General features: G+C 40.4%; 1 protein-coding gene across 6 annotated transcripts in view; it reads right to left on the bottom strand.

Moving 5' to 3' along the window:
* Positions 1-24,514, bottom strand: part of FAM13A (family with sequence similarity 13 member A) — a 303,023-nt gene that overhangs the window by 9,426 nt on the left and 269,083 nt on the right. For 5 of the 6 annotated variants that reach the window (XM_075860670.1, XM_075860672.1, XM_075860669.1 and 2 more), the window contains 7 exons: positions 23,742-23,955; positions 22,009-22,153; positions 19,272-19,353; positions 18,308-18,522; positions 17,821-17,904; positions 14,450-14,545; positions 4,460-4,537 (listed from right to left, as the gene is read on the bottom strand). In XM_075860670.1, coding sequence (XP_075716785.1) covers positions 4,460-4,537; positions 14,450-14,545; positions 17,821-17,904; positions 18,308-18,522; positions 19,272-19,353; positions 22,009-22,153; positions 23,742-23,955 — 914 coding nt within the window. The remainder of the gene's footprint in view (positions 1-4,459; positions 4,538-14,449; positions 14,546-17,820; positions 17,905-18,307; positions 18,523-19,271; positions 19,354-22,008; positions 22,154-23,741; positions 23,956-24,514) is intronic. The other variant, XM_075860671.1, reaches the window with a different exon arrangement.

The following is a 24,514-nucleotide window of genomic DNA, read 5'->3' as shown; positions in this document are numbered from 1 at the left end:
AGTAAAAGTCCAAGTGGGCGTGTATTAGGTGCGTACATCGGGGCGTTTTTAATACTTTTACTAGCTGGGCGCTGTGAAGAGAAGTAACATCCTCTTCTCTTCACAACGCCCAGCTTCTGACAGTGCAGATCTGTGACGTCACTCACAGGTCCTGCATCGTGACGGCCACATCGGCAGCAGAGGCTACAGTGGATTCTGCAGCAGCATCAGCGTTTGCAGGTAAGATCGACTTACCTGCAAACGCTGTTGCTGCTGCAGAATCAACTGTAGCCTCTGGTGCCGATGTGGCCGTCACGATGCAGGACCTGTGAGTGACGTCACAGATCTGCACTGTCACAAGCTGGGCGTTCTGAAGAGAAGAGGATGTTACTTCTCATCAGAGCGCCCAGCTAGTGAAAGTATTAAAAACGCCCCGATGTACGCACATAATACACACCCACTTGGACTTTTACTTTTAAACACACCCACTTGGACTTTTGCAAGCCTCATTTGCATAACTACAAAAATGGTCATAACTTGGCCAAAAATGCTCGTTTTTTTAAAATAAAAACGTTACTGTAATCTACATTGCAGCGCCTATCTGCTGCAATAGCAGATAGGGGTTGCAAAATTTGGTGACAGAGCCTCTTTAAGCTGCATCACATAGGACATACGGAGACTCTGCAATGTGAAGACAGAAGATCTATGCCACTGATCTTTCACTTGCTGTACTTAGCTAGTGCAGTGTGATGAGAATCTGTCCCCTCTGCAAAGCCAGAGGCATGATGAGAAATGTAGGCTCATTAGGGGATCCATATCGGAGGGGAATAAGGAATCAAGATGACAGACAACCCATAAATGGCCTATCAACTAAAACAGATATACACAAGGCATACACAGGAGCCCCTACATTATTCTTTACTAATAGCCAATGTCGCACTATATATGCAACAAAAAAAATATTTGCGGGAATGCATCTTTAACTAACTGAACTTAGCATACAAGTAAATGGACTTCCACGTGTACAAAAGTATTGCCACCAATTATTTTGGGCCACTGCTTACCTTTTAAAGAACTGTAATGCATTATTATATTGGATGTCTTAATTATACTGGTTATACTGTCAAATCTTCAAAGATCTAACATACAGTCAAGTTTTTAACAATGATGTATTGTATGCCGAGTTTTGATACTATATATATATATCCATCCTGAGTGTGAATGTATTTTAGTTAAAACTTAGAGGCTCTGTCACCACATTATAAGATCCCTATCTCCTACATAATCTGATCAGCGCTGTAATGTAGATATCAGTGGTTATTTTGAAAAATGATTATTTTTAAGCAAGTTATGAACAATTTTAGATTTATGCTAATTGGTTTCTTAATGCCCAACTGGGCTTTTTTTAACTTTTGACCAAGTTGGCATTGTAAAGACAAGTGTATGACGCTGACCAATCCGCGTCATAAACTTTTCTTCATTATGGCCATCTTTTTTCACTGCACAGTGTGATCTCGCGAGATCACGCTGTGCTGTCACTTACTCACACATTAACTTTACCGAAGTGTCTTGAGAGTGAATAAACATCGCCTCCAGCCAGGATGCGATGTCTATTCACACTCCCGGCACTTTGGTAAAGTTTCTGTGGGACTTACACACGCAGCACAGCATGATCTCACGAGATCACGCCGTGCTGTCATCCATGTCCATCTGTACTCACAGCACAGCGTGATCTCGCGAGATCACGCTGTACTGTGTGAGTAAGTCCCACAGAAACTTTACCAAACTGTCGGGAGTGTGAATAGACATCGCATCCTGGCTGGAGGAGATGTCTATTCACTCTCAAGACACTTCGGTAAAGTTAGTGTGGGAGTATGTGACAGCACAGCGTGATCTCACGAGATCACGCTGTGCAGTGAAAGAAGCTGGGCTGGAATGAAGAGAAGTGTATGATGCTGATTGGTCAGTGTCATATACTTGTCTTTACAGCGCCCACTTGGTCAAAAGTAAAAAAACGCCCAGTTGGGCATTATGAAACTAATTAGCATAAATCTAAAATTGTTCATAACTTGCTCAAAAATATAACTTTTTCAAAATAAAAACTACTGCTGTTATCTACATTACAGCGCCAATCAGATTATGTAGGAGATAGGGCACTTATAATCTGGTGACAGAGGCTCTTTAACATTTAATAGTATAGATGCAAAAAGTAGAGACCAAACAAGGTGTAGTAAAACAATACACACAAAGATATGCAAGAAACAGTGGGGGTAAGGACTACATATAGTCCCACTGTACTAAAAGGCGATTAGTATACACTTTTGCATCACAGTGGCAAATTACTGTATAGTGTATATTGCATGACACATCAGTCGATGGTATGAAAAAACGTAACAACCTTACGGGTTCTGCATGTGTCAAGCACCACGGGTGAAGGGCCACTTAGATGTCCTGCCTGTGGAGTAAGGAGGAACATCACTATTCCCAGTTTATGGGCTATCCTCTAACTCCTGTCATTGCTAGGAAAAAGAATATCACCCTACAAAAAGCCTTGAGCATCTAGCCCTAACATTTGGGAGGGACACTGTTTCTTGCATTTCTTAGTGTGTATTGTTTGACCACACCTTGTTTGGTCTCTACTTTTTGCATCTAGACTATTAAAAAGTTACATTTTAACTAAAATACATTCACCCTCTTGATACTATATTTGACATTTGGTGAACTCTTGGGGTCTGTACCACTTACAGCCCCGTTACTGGTTGTTTCTGAGGTAGGATATACGCTTATTTTTTATACTATGCTTTATAATATGATGGCAGCTTACAATTATCACTGAGCACAGTATAGAGTGCAAATAGAGAAGCATTCTGAGTAGAAAAGAATAGGAATAAAATGTTTTCACACATGAAAAAAAACTATTTTAGAAATTTACAATGTTTGAATGGCAATAAATTAGTTATTTAAAGGGACAATTTTTGTTAGAAGGGCCCCGAAAATAAGTTGGACAGGACAGGTCTGTCCCTGTAATGCACGTAAAAGCTAGGTCCCCTAGAGACGATCCTTATATCTTCTCTCCACTCAGGCTAATTCATAGAGGTTACAAATGTGGGACTTCCCTCTATAAAAGGGATTGTGTAGGATTAAAAATCATGGCTGCTTTCATCACACCTGTCCACAGGTTTTGTGTAGCATTGCAGCTCATCCACATTCACTTCAAATCAAGCTAAGCTGCAATATATCAGTCATAACCTATAACCACTTGTGGTGCTGCTGAAAGCAGCAATGTTTTTCAAAATCCTGGACAATCCCTTTCAATAAAAATGCCATAATAGGGCCATATAAATTTTCAAGGTTTTATATTTAAAATGATCAGAAAACGCGTGAGTAAATGACCTTGAGGCTAAAGATACTATTATGTGGCCCAACATGGGCCGTGTAAACAAGCGTCAATCAATGAGACAGCTCAACGATCGGCGCTCGTTTTCTCTATCACATGGAGCAATGATTGGATATGTATAGGGACAAGCACTTGTTAGGGTATGTTCACACGCAGTGTATTCAGACGTAATTCAGGCGTTTTACGCCTCGAACTACGCCCCTAATGTGCAGGACACTTCTTGGGACGTTTTTGGAGGCGTTTTTCATTGACTCCATTGAAAAGCAGCTACAAAAACGGCTGTAAAAAACGCAGCGAAAAACGCGAGTTGTTAAAAAAAAAAAAAAAAGATTCTGAAAATCAGGAGTTGTTTTCGCCTGAAGACAGCTCTGTATTTTCAGACGTTTTTGCTCACTGCGTGTGAACATACCCTGACTCCGATCACTCGTCCCCATGCATTTCCATCATGTTGGCAGCACATCTTCCTGATTGTTACACAGAGAGAGATGTGCTCCCGACTACGATGATTTTTACTTCTGCTCTTTTATGCTGATCAGCCGATAAACGAGTTTGCTCGTTCATCGGCTGATTGTTGCCCTTATTACACAGGAATGTCTGTGTAATATGAACGCTCGTTTGCCCGATCATTGGACCGTGTAATAGGGCCTTTAGTAGATAAATTTGTTTTAGATTTGAAATCTGACGTTTTACTCTTTAGTCACACATATACCGTATATTTTTTCAAGTAAATCCATTTCTCCCATGAAGCCATATGATTATACACGATGCAGCGAGTAAATCAGTTTTGTTTTTTTTTGCAAACATCAGTACAAGACTAACAAGGAAAGTAGAAAGCAAAGTCACAGGAAAATAAAGACACAAGCTGCGAAAATAATCAAGGACTTTAAACAGAGCCATGGGCAATGCATTGAAGCTTATACACATTTAACTCGGCTGAAGCAGCTACTGATTTTTGAGAAGCACTGCAAGGAATCAAAGCACTAGCTACAGAAACACAATCAGTATTAAGTGGTTGATTGCCTTGTGGGATTTTGATGCAAACTTAGCAGTCATTGTTATTAGCAGCTGAAGTCTTATCTTTACCTCCTTGAAGAAGGATGCTGTTTCACCCTCGATTATTGGCTGCAGCAAAGGGCTTCTCCGCTTGCTCGAGGGGGATCCCTGTGATGAGTGTTAACAAGTAAGTTACACTGTGATGCCCTCTCTCTGAATACATCCCATGCTCAACAGCTTTTGTGTTTACTATGTGTTCCTTCATTGCTATTTGGTGGTGGTTTCTTTTTTTGGGGGGTTTGACATATAATGGACAAGAACATAATTCTCGAATGACATTATGTGAAAAACGAATCACATTTTTTGTAATTTATACAGAAGATCCTCACGTTATGGAGTTGTGATTCTTCAGAATTGTTTTATAACAGAAACTTTAGGTACAATACGGGGCACAATTCATTTTATATAAGAAATTGTTCCCTCCCCCAATTTTGTCTATGTATTCTGGCGTTTCATAGTAACCCATTTTACGGCAGTATAGTAGACTTTCTAACCTTTGTTTCTATTTACTTCAAAGCTTTAGACAATTCATTCTAAATCGTAACAATATGAAACATTCTGACAAACCCTTCTCTTCTAGTCAGATCCGTTATATTACACAACATTTACTGACAGAATCACATCATCATTCTACGTAATGGCTACAAAGGAGATATTGACTTAAACGTTAGCCCAATGTGTACCATATATTAATCAGCCTACATGCAAAGTATAGTGGGAATTATATGTTCTGCCCTTAATAAGCATAGAGGAATAAAACAGACAAGTAAATACAGCGAAACCTCTCCAAAAAAACAGCCCCCTTATTCAGACCATATTTCCTGTGACAGATTTTCAGTTAAACCATATAATACGCATACTGGCCATCTTTGAGAAGACCACCCCTCTAGATGATCACTTTTTAATGCAATTTTGGGTGGTGGTCTCAAAGAGGTGAAAATAAAATGACATTCAAGAACAACGGACACATATCAGAAAGCAGTCTCCAAAGTAAATGTAACAAACTGTTTAGCCATTAGCTCATGCTACAGTACACTTTGAAGGAAGCAGTGACCGCTCAGGACCAGTGTTTAACAATAGGTAATCTACCATTAAAAAAAATTAGAGGCATAGCTTGGATGTCATGGGCCGGGTGCAATAGCTAGAACCTGGGTCTCCCACCTAACTACCAGTACATATACCACCATATCTAATGATGACATTACATTATAATATATATTTATTTATATGTATGTATAGTGCAATATGTTATTGTCAAATAATAATAACAATAATAAGGCTGATTTCTGGACTTTGGGTTGGTGCCCAGTTGTAATTGCTACCTCTTCAACTCAAATAGCTATACAACTTTAAGGCCAGCTTCACAAGGCATTTTTTTTTAAAGCCAAAGAATAAAAGGAAATATTTCTACTACTCTTTATTTTGTATTCCATCCTTGTCTTCCCTAACAAGACACATGAAAAGCTGCATTGTGTGAACCTGGCCTAAGGATATTGAAACTTTTCTGCAGTATCAATCTAATGAGATGGTAGAGCCTAATGTGGTTAGGAGCGTTCTAATAAGTGGCATAGCTATAGGGGTCGCAGCGGTCGCAATTGTGACTGGGCCCCAAAGCCAGAGAGGCCCGCGGGCCCCCCCCCCACACCACATCAATAAAAAGTTACTATAGTAACCGACAGTACTTACCCGAGTGGTTCCGGAGCGCAGCGGAGGTCCTGACGTCACAGAGCTGTGCACAGCGCATGACGTCACAACGCTATGCGCCGCGCACAATATCCCGACCCTGGATAGAGTCAGGACCTCCGCTGCGGCTGAAGAGTAGGGTAAGATTAATATCCCTGTTTGTTGAAGCTGATAGGTCGGGGTCCGACTCCCAGTACGCCGCCAATCAGATGTTTTGAAGGGGCCGCAGCGCTCGTACGAGAGCTGCTTCACCTTCATCCCAGTGACTTGCTCACACTGTGAATCCGTGTCGGCGACTCACAGTGTGAGCAAGTGAGGGAAATGAAGGGGAAGCAGTTCTCGTACGAGCGCTGCGGCCCCTTCAAAACAGCTGATTGGTGGGGTCCCGGGAGTCGAACACCGACCCATCAGCTATTGATGGCCTATCCGGAGGATAGGCCATCAATGTTTAGGGACTGGACAACCCCTTTAAGCCTACGATGTAGCAGGCTTAGAGGGCCCATCAGACAGGATCACAGATTGTGTGATGCTGTCTGCTGGGCCCTGTATCTAAGCCAATCACATGGTAGGCTTAGACACAGGGCCCATGTGTAATCCGGTCTGATGGGCCCTGTATATAAGCCTACCACATGTTAGGCTTATATACAGGGCCCCAGCAGACCGTAATCTTATACAGTATAAGATTAGTGTCTGCTGGGGCCCTGTATCTAAGCATCTTACATAACCACATGGTAAGCTTAGATACAGGGCCCATATGTGATACTGTCTATTGGACCCTGTATCTAAGCCTACCACATGGTAGGCTTAGATACAAGGCTCTAGCAGACCATAATCTTATACTGTATAAGATTACTGTCTGCTGGACCCTGTATCTAAGCCTACCTTGTGGTAGGCTTAGATACAGGGTCCAACACACAGCATCACACATGGGCCCTGTATCTAAGTCTACCACATGTGTTACTAATCGTTTTTTTGTGTTTTTTTTTTTTTACAGGTTCGATTGTTGAACTACGTCAGATTCGAGGACTACTTTGATGACGGCTTTTTTAAAAATTATTGTCAATAAAATGGTTAATGAGGGTTGTGTGGGGTTTTTTATTTCAATAAAATATTTTTCCTATGTCTTTGTTTTTTTTTTAAACTTTATTACTATCGCCTTAGTAATGGCTGCTGACTGACTGACAGCGTCCAATACTAACAAACAAAATATGTAAGGATGCACTCCAAAGTGACTTTGTGTTGGTGCTATATAGGTTCGGGTTTGGAAACCCACACCATAAGTCCATAGAAAAACCTAAAGCACTCTAAGAACACTTGAGTGACACTAATCCCCTTGGAGCGTCTGGTAGACGCCTTTACATCAATCTTCATTCAAATTATATACAGCAATTGTGATAAAGGCCTTGGATAGGCCGAAACGTCCTAGAAAATCGCTTGTCCAAAAAAACATTATTTGGAATAAAATAAAGCAATTTTGAAAATCAATATCTCAAGTGTTCGTAGAGTGCTTTAGGTTTTTCTATGGACTTATAGCGTCCATTACTAAGGCAGGGTTTAGTGTTAGCCGGTGCAGAGGCTAACACTAACCCCCATTATTACCCTGGTACCCACAGCCACCAGGGGTGCCGGGAACGATCCAGTACTTGACCATCTGTAGTGATGGTCGGATACGGGGGCAGCCACGGGCTGGTACTATTAGGCTGGGAAAGGCCAGAAACAGCGCCCCCCACGCGTAATGCTAGCCTGCTGCTTTATTGTATCTGGCTGGTTATGAAAACCCTGCATCATTTAAAAAACAAAAAAATAATAATTGGAAAGAATGATGTGGGGTCCCTCCAATTTTCATAACCAGCCAGATATAACACAGCAGCAGCAGCAGCCTAGCATTACCATGGTGGGATGGGCCACTGTTTTTGGCCTTCCCAGCCTAATACTACCAGCCTGCGGCTGCCCCAGTGCTCAACCATCACTACAGATTCAGCTCCTCCCAGTACCCCTGGTGGCGGTGGGTACCAGGGTAATAATAGAGGTTAGTGTTAGCCGCTGCAACGGCATAACATTAAGCCCCGCCTTAGTAATGTCAATCGGCCAGCAGCTATTACTAAGGTGGTAATAATAAAGTTTTAAAAAATACAAGGACATAGAAAAAATATTTTATTTAAATAAAAAATCCACACAACCATCATTAACCATTTTATTGAGAATAAAAAAAACGATGTCATTGAAGTAGTCCTCAAATCCGACATAGTCCAAAGACCGAACCTGTAAAATAATACTAACACAAAAATAATTAGTAACACATAAAGAAGCAAAACAATTATTATTCTTACCTTTCCTGGGTCCAGCGCTTGGAGCTGCAATGTCAGCGAGCTGGGCCCTGTATCTAATCCTATCATGTGTGATACTGTCTGCTGGGCCCTGTATGTAATCCTATCATGTGTGATACTGTCTGCGGAGCTGTGTATCTAATCCTATCCATAGTTTATAGGGTCGTAGAGCTATAGATATGCGGACTCCTATATATATATATATATATATATATATATATATATATATATATATATATATATATATATACACACACATTTTCTTGGGGGGGACATATGTGTTGGGGCTATTTCCCCTGACATTTTCATACCTTAGTGATGCCCCTGGCTGTTAGTGCTGCATTGTTGGGTCACTTAGGAAACCCAGCGATGCAACTGAAAGCTGCGGCCTGTCGGCCTTGAGAAGTTTGCGAGGGGGAAGGGGGGCAAATAAGAACTTTTGCTTCGGGGCCCATGAGCCTTTAGCTACGCCCCTGGTTCTAATGTATAACCGTTGAATGGCTGGATGTAACAAATTTGGTTACATATGGTCTCATGAAACAGTGCAGCTGGACAAGGACCCCACGTGCTACCCAATATCAATCACTGTTTTACTATATTGTGGTTAGGACGTACTGAAAATTGTAAGGATATCAAATTTGCCCAATAAAATAATCTCAACAAATTGACACCTTTAAAATTAGAAAATGATCTGCGGTACTTCTTCAGCATCAACTAAACTTACGACAGGAAAATATTTGACAAAATATTTGACAAAATAACATGCAACAAAACCAAAGTCTTCAGCAAACTAAAAAAATAAATAATGTAAATTAAAAATCAATGAACATTCATGCATTAAATCTGAAAAAACTAGGGGAAATTTACTACTGGAAATATTCCAAACAAACGGGAGAACAGAACGTGCAGCCAGTATACTGTTTGTATGTGTTTTTGCGTTTTGTTTTTTTAACATTTTACACCAATTCACTAGAAAAGTCAGACATTTATAATGTCACATGTATCAATTTGCTCTATTTTCGTCAACTTATAAACGGATGTATCTTATGACAATATTGATACAGCTCCCATTATCTGGCTAGGATGATTATGGAGTGACAGACACATTGATATTTTAAGTGAAGAACTGCTGCGCTACTAGTGTAAATATACTATAAATTATGTGTATGAAAAAAAAAAAAGAGAATGGTCTTTAACCCCACGTTCATAAACCACTCTTCAGCTACAGGCTAGCAGTCACAGTCAAAGTGTTTGGCACTTTAAATGGCATGTTTCAATTTTGTCATACTTCTTCAGCCTACATCACCTTATGTATGGAGCAATATAGAGCGCTCACCAGCGGCGGTATAGCTATGCTTTAGAGAACAGATTGTTCTATACCTGGAAGTTCATTGTTTCACAATTAAAACACACAAACACCTCAGTTCTCTGTTGGCCATTTCCAGAGGGATCCACTGTTGACCTAATGTATAAGAGGAGTTGCCAAATGTTTTCAGAAAGCAAGCAGATTGGCCTTTTTTTATTTTCGTATTGGTCCTCCGGATGTATTGGTCCTCCTTCAAGATTAACATTAAATCATAGTATCATGGTTCCCATCACTGAGTGGTGATGCCAGTAATGCGGCATGTGACCACTGAGATTACGGTTTGGCTGCAATGGTCATTTGCCAGCCGCTTGTTTGCAAGACGGGGGGACCGCTAGAGCGTCTGGGATTGGGTAGGTAGTATTGTTTTTTTTTTAACATTTGCTACTGTTATTATAGTTTTTTTTGCAGAAGTCTGATAAACCCTGTTGGATGACCAAGCTTAATGGAAATGTTAATTGCAGTGATAAAAGGGGTAACAAATGGTAAATGAAAGTACTGTCTGTCGATAGCTATCTCGTGTATGGTGGACGTTAAGAAAATCTATTATAAAAACCTTATTAAAGCACCCTTCATTACATTAAAAAAGTATGAAGAAAGGTTTTAAAATCTGATTTCTTTGCCGATATACGTCATCAAGACCTAATGCCTGAGGCTGCACTACTGACAGATTCTAATGACATATTAATTTCAGATTTTTGCCAAGTACATTTTAATCATGTATGTGTGTGGATCCAAATCACTATTCACATCAATGTAAACACACACATATTCACACACAATTGACACTATTCACGCAAAATAGGATGAAGACGTTGATTTGCTTCCATGCAAGGTCTTTAGAACACTGCAACGGATAGAACTTGGTGTATATTTTGTCACCAGAATTTCAGTACTGTAGCCTAAAGGCTTTGGGTATATGGTGATAAAGATTCAAGTTTTCAAGACAACTTAGGTCTTTTCCTCAGGTATTGTGTGGCATAGTATGGTGCCAAACAATGCCCGAGGCCTCATTCACACTGTAGTATTAAGGCCAGTATTTTTTTTTCCGCATTAGTATTTGAAGGAGTATTCCACAAGGAGTGGAATCTACACAGGGAAGAAGTAAAATGGAAGGATTTATACCTCTTCCATGTTATTGGCCCAGTCCTGGTTTTGGCTGACCAACACTAAAGCAAAATACTGACCTAGATACTGCCACCGGAATGAGACCTGAGTTGTATCGAAAGCTTACATCTCTGATCCACTCAGCTAGCCAAAATAAAAAGGTATCTCATATCTACATTTTCTGCCTCTTCGGATGGCTAACACAGTACAATACTCCACTATTGTGGAGTGGAGCATTCTATAATTTCTTTCACGTAGTTCTCCTTTAAAGGCTATGGACACATTTGCAGTGACATTACTTGTATTGTTTATTAACCCCTTCCCGTCGTAAACAATTTTCATTTTATTTTTTTTCTCCCCACTTTCCAATATAGTCCTATGAGGGCTTGATATTTGCAGGACGAGATTTAGTTTTAATAGCGCTATTTATTGTGCCATATAATGTACTAGGAAACGGGGAAAAAATTATTTGTGGGGTAGAAACTGGAAAAAAACGATTCCTTCATTGTTTTTTGCGCTTAGTTTTTACGGAATTAAAAGTGCAATTAAAACAACATGTTAACTTTATTCTGTGGGTCAATACGATTACGGCGATACCAAATATATATTGTTTTTTCTATGTTTTACTACTTTTACAAGGAAAAAAATAAAATGTATTTTGTGTGGCCAAATTGAGAGCCATAACTTTTTTATTTTTACATCGATTAAGTGGTATCAGGGCTTATTTTTTCGCAGGATAAACTGTAGTTTTTAATGCTGCCATTTTGGGGTACATCCAAGGTTTTGATCAAATTTTTTGTGGGAGATGAAGTGACCAAAAAATAGCGATTCTGCCGTTTACAGTTTTTTTTTCTTACGGCGTACACCGTGCGGGTTAAATAATGATATATTGTAGTAGTTCAGACTTTTACGAATGCGGCGATACCAATTACGTTTATTTTTTTACAATGCTTTATGGGGAAATTGGGAAGTTATCGCTTGAACATTTATTTATTTTTTTATAGAAAAAAAACCCCTTTATTTTACAAATTTTTCATTTTTTTTATTAGTCCGCCTAGGGGACTTCAACCAGCGATCATTGGATCATTTGCACTATATACTGCAATACTAATATATTGCAGTATATAGTCTTCTTGACAGGCTTCTATTAACGGTGGCTCAGTGGTTAGCACTGATGCCTTGCAGCGCTGAAGTCCTGGGTTCAAATCCAACCAAGGACAACATCTGCATTGAGTTTGTATGTTATCCCTGTGTTTGCGTGGGTTTCCTCCAGGTACTCCAGTTTCCTCCCACACCCCCAAAACATACCAATAGGGAATTTAGATTATGAGCCCCAATGGGGACAGTAAAAGAGGACCGCTGCGTAATATGTTGGCGCTATATAAGTAACTGAGGCAGAGTTAGAGGGGGGGCGCGATGAGCTCATTATTGACCGCTGCATTTAACGGGTTAAACGAGGGGGTGGCACTCGAGCGCGATCCTGCTAGTACAGGACAGTAGTTCCATGGAGAGGCAGAGACTCCTAGCGTCGTACATAACTATGATGCTAGGAGCCCGGCTCCCTGCAGTGGGTTCGGTCCGGGACATGCGGCAAAAATACGTTCCGTCCTTTACGGAACGAACATGCTCGTGTGAATCCAGCCTTACTGTGAAGTGTTGGCTGTAACATACAGCCGACACCCCCATTGTATGAAGCGGGCCCACTCCATACTTCCCCTACCCGGCTACGTCAAATGTCGGGAAGGGGTTAAAAATAAAAATGAATCAACTTTCTAAATAATCTTCATTAAACATAGTCTACTATTTTGCTGCTGTAGTCTGTGTAAGTTCTTCACCTAGCTTGGTTGTCCTGCAGTTTCTGACATCGATCCGACAGCACACTACTTCTGTCGGCTGAATTCATCTGCTCTCTCTGCTCTCCCCCTCCCTTCTCTTAGGATATGTTCACACAGCTTATTTTCGGAAGCAGAACGCCTCCAAACATCTGCCTATTGATTTCAATGGGAAAAACGGCATTCTGCTCCGATGGAGCGTTTTATTACGCAGCCGTTTTGAAAAACGGCCACGTAAAAAACCGCCTGCGAAAAAGAAGTGCATGTCACTTCTTCAGCCGTATTTGGAGCTGTTTTTCATTGACACCATTTACTCCATAGAAAAACAGCTCCGAAAACGGCCGCGAAAAACACGAGTTGCTGAAAAAAAGGCTGAAAATCAGGAGCTGTTTTCCCTTGAAAACAGCTCCGTATTTTCAGACGTTTTTTTGTTAAGCGTGTGAACATACCCTTAGTGTTAGAGGGAGTAAATCACACAGGCTATGTAGCACTCACACAGACTGTGCAGGAGGTGGAAGGAGGAGAAAATCACACACTCCCTTGGCATCAGTGTTAGGCTAAGTTCACACTACCGTTGTCTCCCGTTTAGGTCTCTTCCGTCAGAGGAAGAGATGACCGAAAATCCAAACGGAAAGCATCTCTTCTGTTTGAATTACCATTGATTTCAATGGTAATTCTTTTAACGGAACTGATGCTTTCCGTTTGTATTTTCGGTCATCTCTTCCTCTGACGGAAGAGACCTAAACGGGAGGCAACGGTAGTGTGAACGTGGCCTTAGAGTATGCGCAGTAGAGAGGAAATTATACCGGGCTTCATTAGAAGAAAAATAAACAAAGGAACGAAGCTGTGCGGATACGTGAGAACTAGTGAAGGTGTGGCATCCTGGATTCACAGAGCTCACATACAGCATGTATTACTGAGATGAACATGCCTACGTAAAACAAGTCTAAAACTAGCAGCAGGTTGCAAACTACATATTAGGGGTCTAAAAATAAATTAAGGAATGAAGATTGCAGCCTGAAACTTAGTGGTTACCTGGAGTTAAAAAAAACAAACTAAAGTTGCACGAACATATATCAAAATCATTGTCCCATGTCAATGGTGTCTATAGACTTTAAAGGGTAACTAAACGTTTAAAAACGTTTGACATGTCACAAGTTTTGATCGGTGGGGGTCCAAGCACAGACCTCCACTGATCGAAAAGACGAAGCGGGAGAAGCACTCAGGTGAGCGCTGTGCAGCTTTGTTTCTGAATTGGCTTTCTTTGGAAAGCCAAGCGACTGGTGTTTCCGGAGAAAGCCAATCAGAAACAAAAGCAGCACAGCGCTCACGCCGCTTCGTTTTAGCGATCGGTGGGGGTCTCCGTGCTTGGACCCTCACCAATCAAACTTTTGACATACCACAATGACATGTGAAAAGTTTTTAAAAGTTTAGTCACGCTTTAAGGAATACACAAAGAAATATTGTATAATGTTTTAAGCAAAATGATAATCCCTTATCTATTTTCATATTGTGCTTACATTTACCATCCAGTTATTCAGCACAACTTCAACTAATAACACGTTTGTGACTACAGTACTACTTTCTCTGCCAAGAGTCCACTTTCTCATGGTCGAAAAAAGCAGCTCGAAATGAATGCTCTGAACAAGGGAATGTCCGATGTCAGCAGCTCCATAAATAAGACATGTAAACAGGAAACTCCACTTACAATGACGGGTATTGTGTTTGCTCGATAGAGGATCTGCTTGAACAATCTGTATCGATCATAAAGTGGTTTCATCACGTGTCTCTCACTCTTCGTTATCTGTCAAATAAAAACAGGTTGAAATGTTAATACGAGTGTGACTGAGGCTTTCACCTACTATAGGCTTTTTCCATAACCAAACACCGTGAAAAAGGAAAGAGATAATCTGTAGCCTTCTCCTGGCCTTTTACAACGAGATCTTTAGCACACTTTGCCTATGGATAGTAACATGTGCTTTTGAAGCTCTTAAAAGCGAATGATGTGCTGTATCAAGAGTTTTAACTTGTTGTAGGTAAACTTATTGCTTTATTTTATCGCAAAGAATCACAATGCACATGTGATACAAAGGTCAACATAAACACAACTTTGCTGTCTATGCATCACAATGATAAGAATTGTATGTTGGAACTGAAAACACTCAAAAGTGCTGTATGAAGGTCCATTTCTCACACTTCTTAAATGTGACCAAAATAACAGCTTGAGGTCCGTTTACACGATTGGCTTATTTTCCAGCGAATGCACCAATAATGCAGAAATGTGTGAATGAAGGAGAAGGTCATTGAAATAAACGATATATTTGCACTGTAAACATTGTTATCGGTGGTATGAACTCTCGGACAACCCCTTTAACTCCCCAACTACATTATCACTGATTGAAGTTACAGGCTAGATGCATGCAAGGGTTCTGCTCCTTTAACCCTATGACAACTCTCCCATCACTGTGCTCATAGGGACATGCTGAAGGAATGAAGTACATTAGGTACTAAAAATATTAACTTTGGAACAGGAGATTCAGTCGCACAATCAAATGATGTTATTTATAAAGTTCAGGAAGATTAGGGTTCAACCACATTATGTTGGAGGAGATTGTGAATGTCAAGCCTGTCTGTGTACCCTACACACACACAAAGTCTACTTTATGTACATTAGCAGCTGAATATCACTATATAGCTCCCATTATCACGCTGGGAAGAGACCAATTTCTTAAAAGGAAATGATAACTTTTTTTTTTTTATAAACTGCATTTTTTTTAACTTTCTAGCATAAGTTACATGAACATTACAGTTGATATAAGAAGTTACATCCAGTAATGTCATGAACTTTGCTTTAGGTCAGTCCACACCAAATTTGCCCAGGATACATGGCTAGTGACACGTAGCCTATAAATTAATAACTGTTTTTAGGTCTCCTGCAGCTTCTTTTAATTCCCCAGAAAGCAAAAGCTTTGATTCATAATGGGTTCCAAATTAATAGGCTTACAATACTTTATACTCCTTGGCCTCCTAATTTTTGGCTCAACTGAGTTTAATTTAAAAAAAAAAAACGTAGTACTTTCCACAAACAGCTAGTGCCAAAACTGGGGAAAGAAAAAAGCTATTTTAAATTAAAAGTTTTGAATCTATTACATTAAGAAAGCATGTAAAAGAAATGTATCATTGTTATTAGATAGTGGTGCTTTAACTAAGGTCATCTATAAGATGACGGTAAACAGTTAAAATCTTAGTTTAGGGTTGCAGAATAAATGCTTTTACTATCATTCTGTAAAGGATATGCAGGACATGCCTCAGGAGGAGACACCTGCCAATACACAGCTTCCCCCTAAACCGTTGCCGCAAGAGCATTTGACAAAACAGATTAAGGAAGAGTCCCTTATAAACAGGACTCTCCTCTTGAAGCACCACTTGCACGTCCCTTTCTAAAGGACTAGATTCAGGGGCTGTAGAGGGAGCGCTTGGTATTCTCATTGTTTTAACCTTTATTTAAAGAGGAGCTATTATTTCTGAGAAAGACACAAAAAGGTGACAGTAGATAAAATAAGAATTCTTTCCTATACATATCTTATTAGCAGGACAGCGTCTTTCCCTCAGTATAGAGACAGTTTCTACTTTGATTTCAGCAGTGAGAGTCAAATCTCATGAGATTCTCTTCTTCTCTGGGAGGTACCAACTGAAAGGGGGCGGAGCCGATTCTTTATTGTATCTTAATGGAAACTCGGAGCCTTGCGCTCAGATCTCAGAGTTAGGATTAGGGGTGACCGAATCAATTCGCCAGTTTCTATGTTTGGTAAATTTGATAGCCCATAGAATACAATGGGAGAATCAATTCCCCTATTTTTTTTCTAAAAATTCAAAAGTAAATCTCAAACCTTGAAAATTAATTCCCCAACGCCTCAGCGAAATGCAAATATTTCCTCACCTCTAGCCAGAAGCCTGAACTTTACTTCATACTAAATATTGTCATTTTATTAGCCATATAATACATTTTCCCAGCAAGAGGAGGAGACAGCTACTTGTAAAGTGTTAATCTGAGTCTCTTATTAGGTACACACAGAGCCAGCAGCAGGAGAAAGTGAAAGCATGTACCTCTGCTGCTGCTTCTTCTAGCCTCCTCTTCTCCCTGCTGCTGCTCCATAATTCACAGGAATCCATAAGGATGGGGCTACACGGCGTCTTTGGCCGCGACACAGGTTGGCTTTGCACGTCAAAACATGGCTGTGTCACGCAGTGATGTAAGTGAATGTGGTTGCTTTGTGATCAGCAAGTGTCCGCGATAATGACACCAGTCGCAAAAAGTCCAGGAGGTTTAAATTCGTTGCGACTGTGGAGTCTAAGCAACTTGCGCGTCATGAAGCGACTACATTGACTTTCATTACCTGCGATGCAGGCCGGGCTACACGCCAACTTTGGCTGCGCTACCTGGTAGCCTAAGACAGCAGCACAGATCTCCGCTGTACACATAGCTTGACACTCACAGTCTCCTCCTCACAGTAGAGTCTTCCAGCTCAGAAGGAGGAAATCTCAAGGAGCTGTCAAATGAGACTGACTGCTCTTTGCTGCCAACTACAGATGAGGTAAATTCAATAAAAACACAAACATTAATACTGTCAAAAGTAGCTCACGTAGCAATGACCACGCTCCGAGACGATCAACCGTGACTCTATAGCTTTTGACAAATCTGCTGTATAAAATGTATACTGTATACTGTACCTACTGTATTTGCTACAACACTACCATGGCTGTATATAGATTTATATTTTTTTTTAAACGGTTTTTATTACATTTTTCAATATCAAAACAAAACAACATTTACCATGTAGCACAACATAGAGACAAAGTGCTATAGTTTTTTGGTTTTTTTTACAGTGGTTTAATAGCTATAATAGTCCAGGTATGTGCATCCAAGGACCAGGTGAATATAGATTTGAGAGCCCTGTGCTACAACAGAACAACAACATTAAACATAATGTTACTAGCAGTTTTAAAGGTAAAATACATGCAATCAAATGATCCGCACAACAATAAAGGCCCACAGAAAAAGAAAGAAAGAATACATACCGGTCTACCATGAATACTTTCATAGTAAAGCAAAGCTTTCTGAAGACATACTTTCTCTGATGCAATCTGATCTCTGGCCATATCCTGCAAACCGGCACACATGGTTATAATATTATGTAGTGCACAGGACTACACACAAATTAACTTGTTTCAGTGTAGGTGCTATTTTGGTTAATGATTTTAAGCAATGCTTAACTGACTGGAAATTTTTTTTCTAAAATATCTGTATAAAAAGCCCCAGCACATTTATAGGTGAGGCATTGAATAAATAAATTAAGATGTATATCTATGTTTTGTTCTTAGGTACCCTAAGGTCATAGAATTCTTTTTCGGGTTTAGTAAATGACATCATTATATAGATGACTGAATACTAAAGCAAGCTTGCTTGGAATCCATAAAGATCCCACACATGTATAACAACAAGTGCAAGGGAAAATATTTTCTGGAGAGTTATAAATACATATAAGAAACTTTTTTTTTTTGTTACCTTAATGTCTTCTGGTCGATTGACCTCAGATCTTTTTTCCTGTAACTTCTTTTGGATGGTTTCCATTGTGGCTTCTATAGAAGGTTTAGCTACTTTTTCTGCCTCCTTCCGGTCTTCCTCCCTCTCAAGCTGGGACCCAAAACTTTTTGGAAGTGTATTACTCCTCTGTCGCATTTGAGGAACTAGGGCTTCCTCAGAAATCTTAATTTTTGACTCTAGGTAATATAAAATCATTTACATTTTATTAGAATACACTGCTTTTTAAACACAAGCACAGACAAACAGGAGATAGTAACAGCAAATCAAAATACTGGAATGTAACCTAAAAAAAAAAAATCTGTCCAAGAAAGTTAGGGCCTGTTCATCACCGTCTAGTTCCGTTTGGGGTTTCCATTCATCCATTCATCCATTCCATCAGAGGAACAGATGAACGGAAAGCCGAACGGAAACTATAGTTTCAGTTTGCATTACCATTAATTTCAATGGTAATGCTTCACTTTCGTTTTATTCACGGAAACAATAGCGTAGGTTGACTACACTATTGTTTCCGTTAAAAAAACCAGAAACTTAACGGAACGGAAACCAACTGCAATGGAAGCATTACCATTGAAATCAATGGTAATGCAAGCGGTAGTTTCCATTCGGCTTTCTGTTCATCTGTTCCTCTGATGGAATGGATGAACACAAACCCAAAACGGAACCCAACGGTGATGTGAACAGGCCCTTATACTGTGAAGCATATACATATAACATAGTCTGGTCTAAGTAATGTTTTAAATGTATACATTTTTCAAGAAATGTTTAATTTTGTGAGAAACTGTTGAAGAAACTTCCCACGTTGACCTATAAGAGCATTTATGTTACCGTACTTAAGCTTCAGGGCTAGGCGGCTTATAAATACGAAACAATCACAATAGTGAGTTCTATAATACGGTCGTTTCACCATCTAGCATTTTCTAATTACCTTTAAGCTGCTTCCGGGACTTGGTCAGCTCATTCATCCATTTCAGAACCTCAGGATTTGTAGCCTTGTCTCGATGGGACGGCTAAGAAAAAAAATTACTTGAAGATATGTATGATGTTTGCATACAACATAAAATACCCAGGTTTTCCAGGGTGTAACATTATGGTTGAGAGAATTATTTTACCAAAACATTGCATTAGGTAGAATGGCCAAATTGGAAATGCATTGAGGATTTTTTTTTTGCTGTGCTCTGTTCTTGCTACCAGGCTATGCCTTCCTAAATCTTTGTAAATCACGCTATATACCTTCCTTTCATTACTTTTTGTATCCCTGTTGCTCCCATGTCGGGGAGCCTTTTACTTTCAAGAACGAAAAAAAAAAAAAAAAAAGACGATCATATTATACTTGGTCTATTATGATCTAATAGGATATTGTGCCTATAAAACATCATAAACCAACTTGTTTTCATTTTGTACATCACATACATTTTGTACATTATTTGACTGTGAATCTTTGTATGACTTCAAACGTACACTCTGTGATTTTCTGAATAAAATGACAATCCACACTTTATACACACAGGAACCTCTATGCAATTTTGTATCGAAGTGCAATATTTTATAGAAAATGCACACAAATTTATATTTGTGGCTAAAATTGTGAGCCCAGCCAAAAATTAGATACACCGCAAATACTAAAAATAAAAAGTTCAATATATGCATATATACCATTTATGCCTATATCTACATGCACATATCTCCACAAAATCACTAAAATTGAAGAGACCAAAAATCTGATTTTAAAAGCTGGAAATTTTAAAAAAGTAACAACCTATAAAATACTGAGCGCACTAACGATTGCAGTTGTCTTGACATGGTTTTTGCAGCCATGTCTACCTTCATGTTTCTTTGAGACAAACATGAATTCTTTATATAAAAAAAAAATTATTATGACATACATTTGTGCCTACAACTCATACAAGCAGAGGTTTACAGACAAAAACAATGTAAAAATAATAGATCAAGGTGTGAAAAATGTATATATCACATATAATATTTGGATGTCCAGCACAAATGTTAAAAAAAAATATATATATACTGTACATGGCAAACAGTCACTATGCGACCAAAATCTAAATATTTTGAGAGCGCACAACATACCGTGTATAAAAATAAAACGTAATAATTTACACACAAATCCAGCTTCACGCAACGTTGCATCAAACAGTGATTATATGCAAAAATTGAATGAAAACTCAACATTGTGAATAAAATGCATACCAGACGTTTCCGTTCCCATCACCATTGATTTCAATGGTGACGGATCTGGTGCCCGTGGTTTCCGTTTGTCTCTGTTGTGCACCGGACCCGTTGTTTTGCCGGAAGCAATAGCGTGTCAGCTCAGGGTCCCGTTCTGACGGAAAGCTCCAACGGAACGTCAGAACGGGACCCCAACGCAGATGTGAACAGAGCCTAAAATGTGAGGAGATGATATATACCACACATCTACGGTCATGGGTGTATGTGTTAAAAGATACAAAAACCACATTAATGCACCAAACTATTTTCGCATGAAAATTGTATTGGGGATTCTATACATAATTTTTCATCCTCCTACAATTCTAAGGCTTTGTTCACGTGTCGCAGTCAAATCATGTCTTTTTTCAATGCAGCAAAACAACTTAATTGTAAAAAGCACAAAGTGACCGCAACATATGAACACAACCTAACCCAGCTTAATAATTGCAATTCCCTAAACTTAATATAGGGCATTAACTAATGACAATATTTTTAGTGGACCTAGTTGTAAACGATCGTTTATGGTGACGTCAGTGGATAAAAATTAATTTTCTGACTGACAATCTTTTCCATCCATCAGACATGTATTAGAAATTCTTCTCTAGTGATAGTTATCGCTATGACCGTGGCGTGTAATGGGGAAATCGCTAACGAAGCGGTCAGCAGATTTTACACTAAAGATCGGATACGGACAGGATAGGGACAGTTTAAAATGTACAAACTTTATTGATGTTTGTGTCTGGTGCAAGTGCTTGGTGTGATTTATTGGATGCCGCGATCCGGGCGCTCGTAAACGTCACATCCAGAGGGGTGATTACATGAGCTACTGCTCATCTTCTCACTCCTTTTCTGGAAGAAAAAAAAAAAACAAAGCAACCCCATATATATGACAAGTGTGCTCTCTGATTGATAAGGGAGTTATTAACATGTAGAAAAGTTATCCCTCCTCCTGGAGTCATCTACAGTCATACAGGAACAGGAGGATGATCACTTAGTCGCCTCCTCTCACTGCCAGAACTCCCCTCCCCCTCCCTCCACACAGGCTCAAATGGGAGCTGCAAATATATGCAGCTCCCATTTCAACCTGTCATAACTCAGACTGAATCGTAGCTAGAGCTGCGGTCCGGGACTGGTTTTGAAGCTAATTTTAGCTTTCAATCAAGCCATGGATCGCAGCTCTAGCTACAATCCAACCTTAGTTATAACCGTTATAAGCATGGGTAGATGTGAGTGCTGCAAGTATACGCCGCTCTCACTTCAAACTGCTCTAGCTCCAGATTAGTTTTAGCTAAGATTCCAACTCTAGCTATGATCCAGCCTGAATTACAGCCATTAGTAGCAAGGACGTATCAGATACGTGCCTTGCTGTCAGGATTTATGAAATACGTCCTTGGCAAGAAAAGGGTAAAAAAAGAAAAATAATGCATTGAAAAGCTTACTCTGTATTTACGGTCTTCCTCAAACTTGTCCTCAAACTTGCGGATCTTTTTCTTGAGGCTCTGAATCTTGCGTGTAATCTGAACTGGAGTTAGGTCCTCATCTCTATCCTCCTCATGTGAACCCAATGAGGAGCTCCGTCTCCTGCTAAAAGAGCAGCAAAGGATAACCACACACATACAGGTAGGAGCCTCATTTAGCCTGTAAAAATTAGGTCAATTTAGCAACGTTGACGAACAGGAGGCATCGCACAATCATCCCACACCACTTGATCCAAATTTTGAAGTTTCATATATGTACGAATACAATCATCACAACTATATCTTATGCAATCTTCCCTGAATTTGGCATAGAGCTTGGAATGCATCAGTATTTATTACAAAACAAATGTGTAAATAAACTTTTTGGTCAAAACTATAAGGATAGCCCTTCTAATTAATAGGTTTAACCTTTTAAGCCACACCAACAGGCGCTGAAAATTCAAGCATACAACTATGTTATCTTCATAGAAAATATTATTGGTAGAATGGGTAGTAAAACAAAACCACTAGTCAGATGGAGTGATATAAAGTGCAGTGTCATGTGTTCTCTAAATTAACTTGTCATGATTCACTGATACTACTGTCCTGTACTGAAAACATGATTAAAGTACGGGACAGTTGTCCCACAGCGAGGCAGTGACACCTAGCGTCATAGATAACTATGATGCTATGAGCCCGGCTTCCTGCAGTGTGTTCAGTCCAGGAAATGCGGCCGACATACGGACCGTATATCACGGACCAAACACGCTCGTGTGTGGGAGGCTTGAAAGCGGAATCCCCTGCCTCAGCGCCGGCAGCGCTGTGTATGGGGATTCTGCTCCAGGAGTAGCCCCTGACTTCACTGTCCATATACGGACAGTGACACCAGGGGCTTCTCTAGTAGCGGAATCCCCGACACAGAGCGATCTGACACCGGGGATTCCGCTCCTAGAGAGAGCCGCTGACGTCACTGTCCATATAAGGATAGTGACGCCAGGGACTTCTCCAGTAGCGGCATCCCCTGTCAGAGTGTCGGCCGGGGATTCCGCTGCTAGAGAGAGAGCCCCTGACAGTGGACAGTGATGTCAGGGATTCCAGTCCTAGTGGGAGTTTAGGTGGCGCCATCTACAGGGGGGGTTGCTATCTAAAGGGGGGGCACTATTTACAGCAGGGATGGAGAGACGGCGGGGGCTCCCTCTAGGAGAAGAATCCCCGGCCAGAAAGCTGGAGGATTCCCCTCATAGATGGAGTTTAGGTAGTGCTATCTGCAGGGGGTTTTGCACAATCTACAGGGGGTTGTGTGTGGCGCTATCTACAGTAGGGTGTGTAGTCCAGGGCTCTTAAAGCCCGGCAGACATGAGAGTGCAGCACTGCCCTCATTAAGCCCCTTCAAGCCTGTCAACGTTTATACATGTGGCAACTGCACGGGGCATCGGCAGTTGGAACGTATATAGCCGTATGGCAGTCGTGAAGGGGTTAAAGAGGAGTTTTAAACCTCAGTAATGCTCTTGTTCTTGAAAGGACACAAATGTCTGCATCTATGTTCCACAATCCAGTGGAAGTTTTTTCCAGATGAGTGGATGGTAATATGGCAACAAATGCAATAGTAATTTCATATTAATGCTCATGGTTTTGGAACGCCTTGTTCAGAAAGCACATTCGGGTGTCCTGTATAAAATAATATTTGTCAGAAAGAAAAAAGGAAAAATGTATACCTCATAAATGAATGTGAATTAGGAGGAGATGGGGGCACTTCTGTGTCATCCAGGTATTGCTGACTATGTCCATATGCGTAAAAACGAGGAGATAACATAGGGTCACTGTCTGCTTCAAGAAGGTGCCGGATAAGACGGCCTGCTTGTGGTGACAGACGAGCTTCATCAGAGTCTGCACCATCACGATCCCATGAGGCCAGGACTGGAGCTGGTTCTGTGAATAACAAAAATAAACTTTTAACAGGAATAGTTGCATAAAGAAAAGAAAGAAAGCTAATAAAATGCAGCTTGTATTATAAAACATGATAAGTACTGCTCTTTGGTCAGGATTATAAAAACGTACAGAGTAACCATTGTTTCAGGTGACTTTTTAGAATAAGTTGATCTATATGTGTAGCATACCTCCCAACCATCCCGGATTTAGCGGGACAGTCCTGGATTCCGGGCAGTGTCCCACTGTCCCGGGCTGCCGGGGGTATGTCCCGCTGTTAACTGTATCTGCGTCCTCAGGACACAGATACAGTTGAACTCAATGCTGAAGCAGCGAACCATCAGCACCCTGCTTCAGAATTAGTTCAGAGTGGAGGAGCAGAGGGAACTCCTCCTCTCGCCGGGGACTCCCCGGGCACAGCGCTACTTTAAGCTCTGTGCTCGGGGAAGCTTTAGACGTCACTATCCATATATTGACAGTGATGTCAGTGGCTACTGATTGTGCGGAATCCCCGTTGCCGATGATCTGGATGGGGATTCCGAACCTAGAGAAAACCCCTGAG

This window comes from Rhinoderma darwinii, chromosome 1, assembly GCF_050947455.1.
Source record: "Rhinoderma darwinii isolate aRhiDar2 chromosome 1, aRhiDar2.hap1, whole genome shotgun sequence".
Classification (NCBI taxonomy): Eukaryota; Metazoa; Chordata; class Amphibia; order Anura; family Rhinodermatidae; genus Rhinoderma; species Rhinoderma darwinii.
The sequence above is the reverse complement of the archived record's forward strand: the minus strand, read 5'-3'. Positions and strand labels throughout refer to the sequence as shown.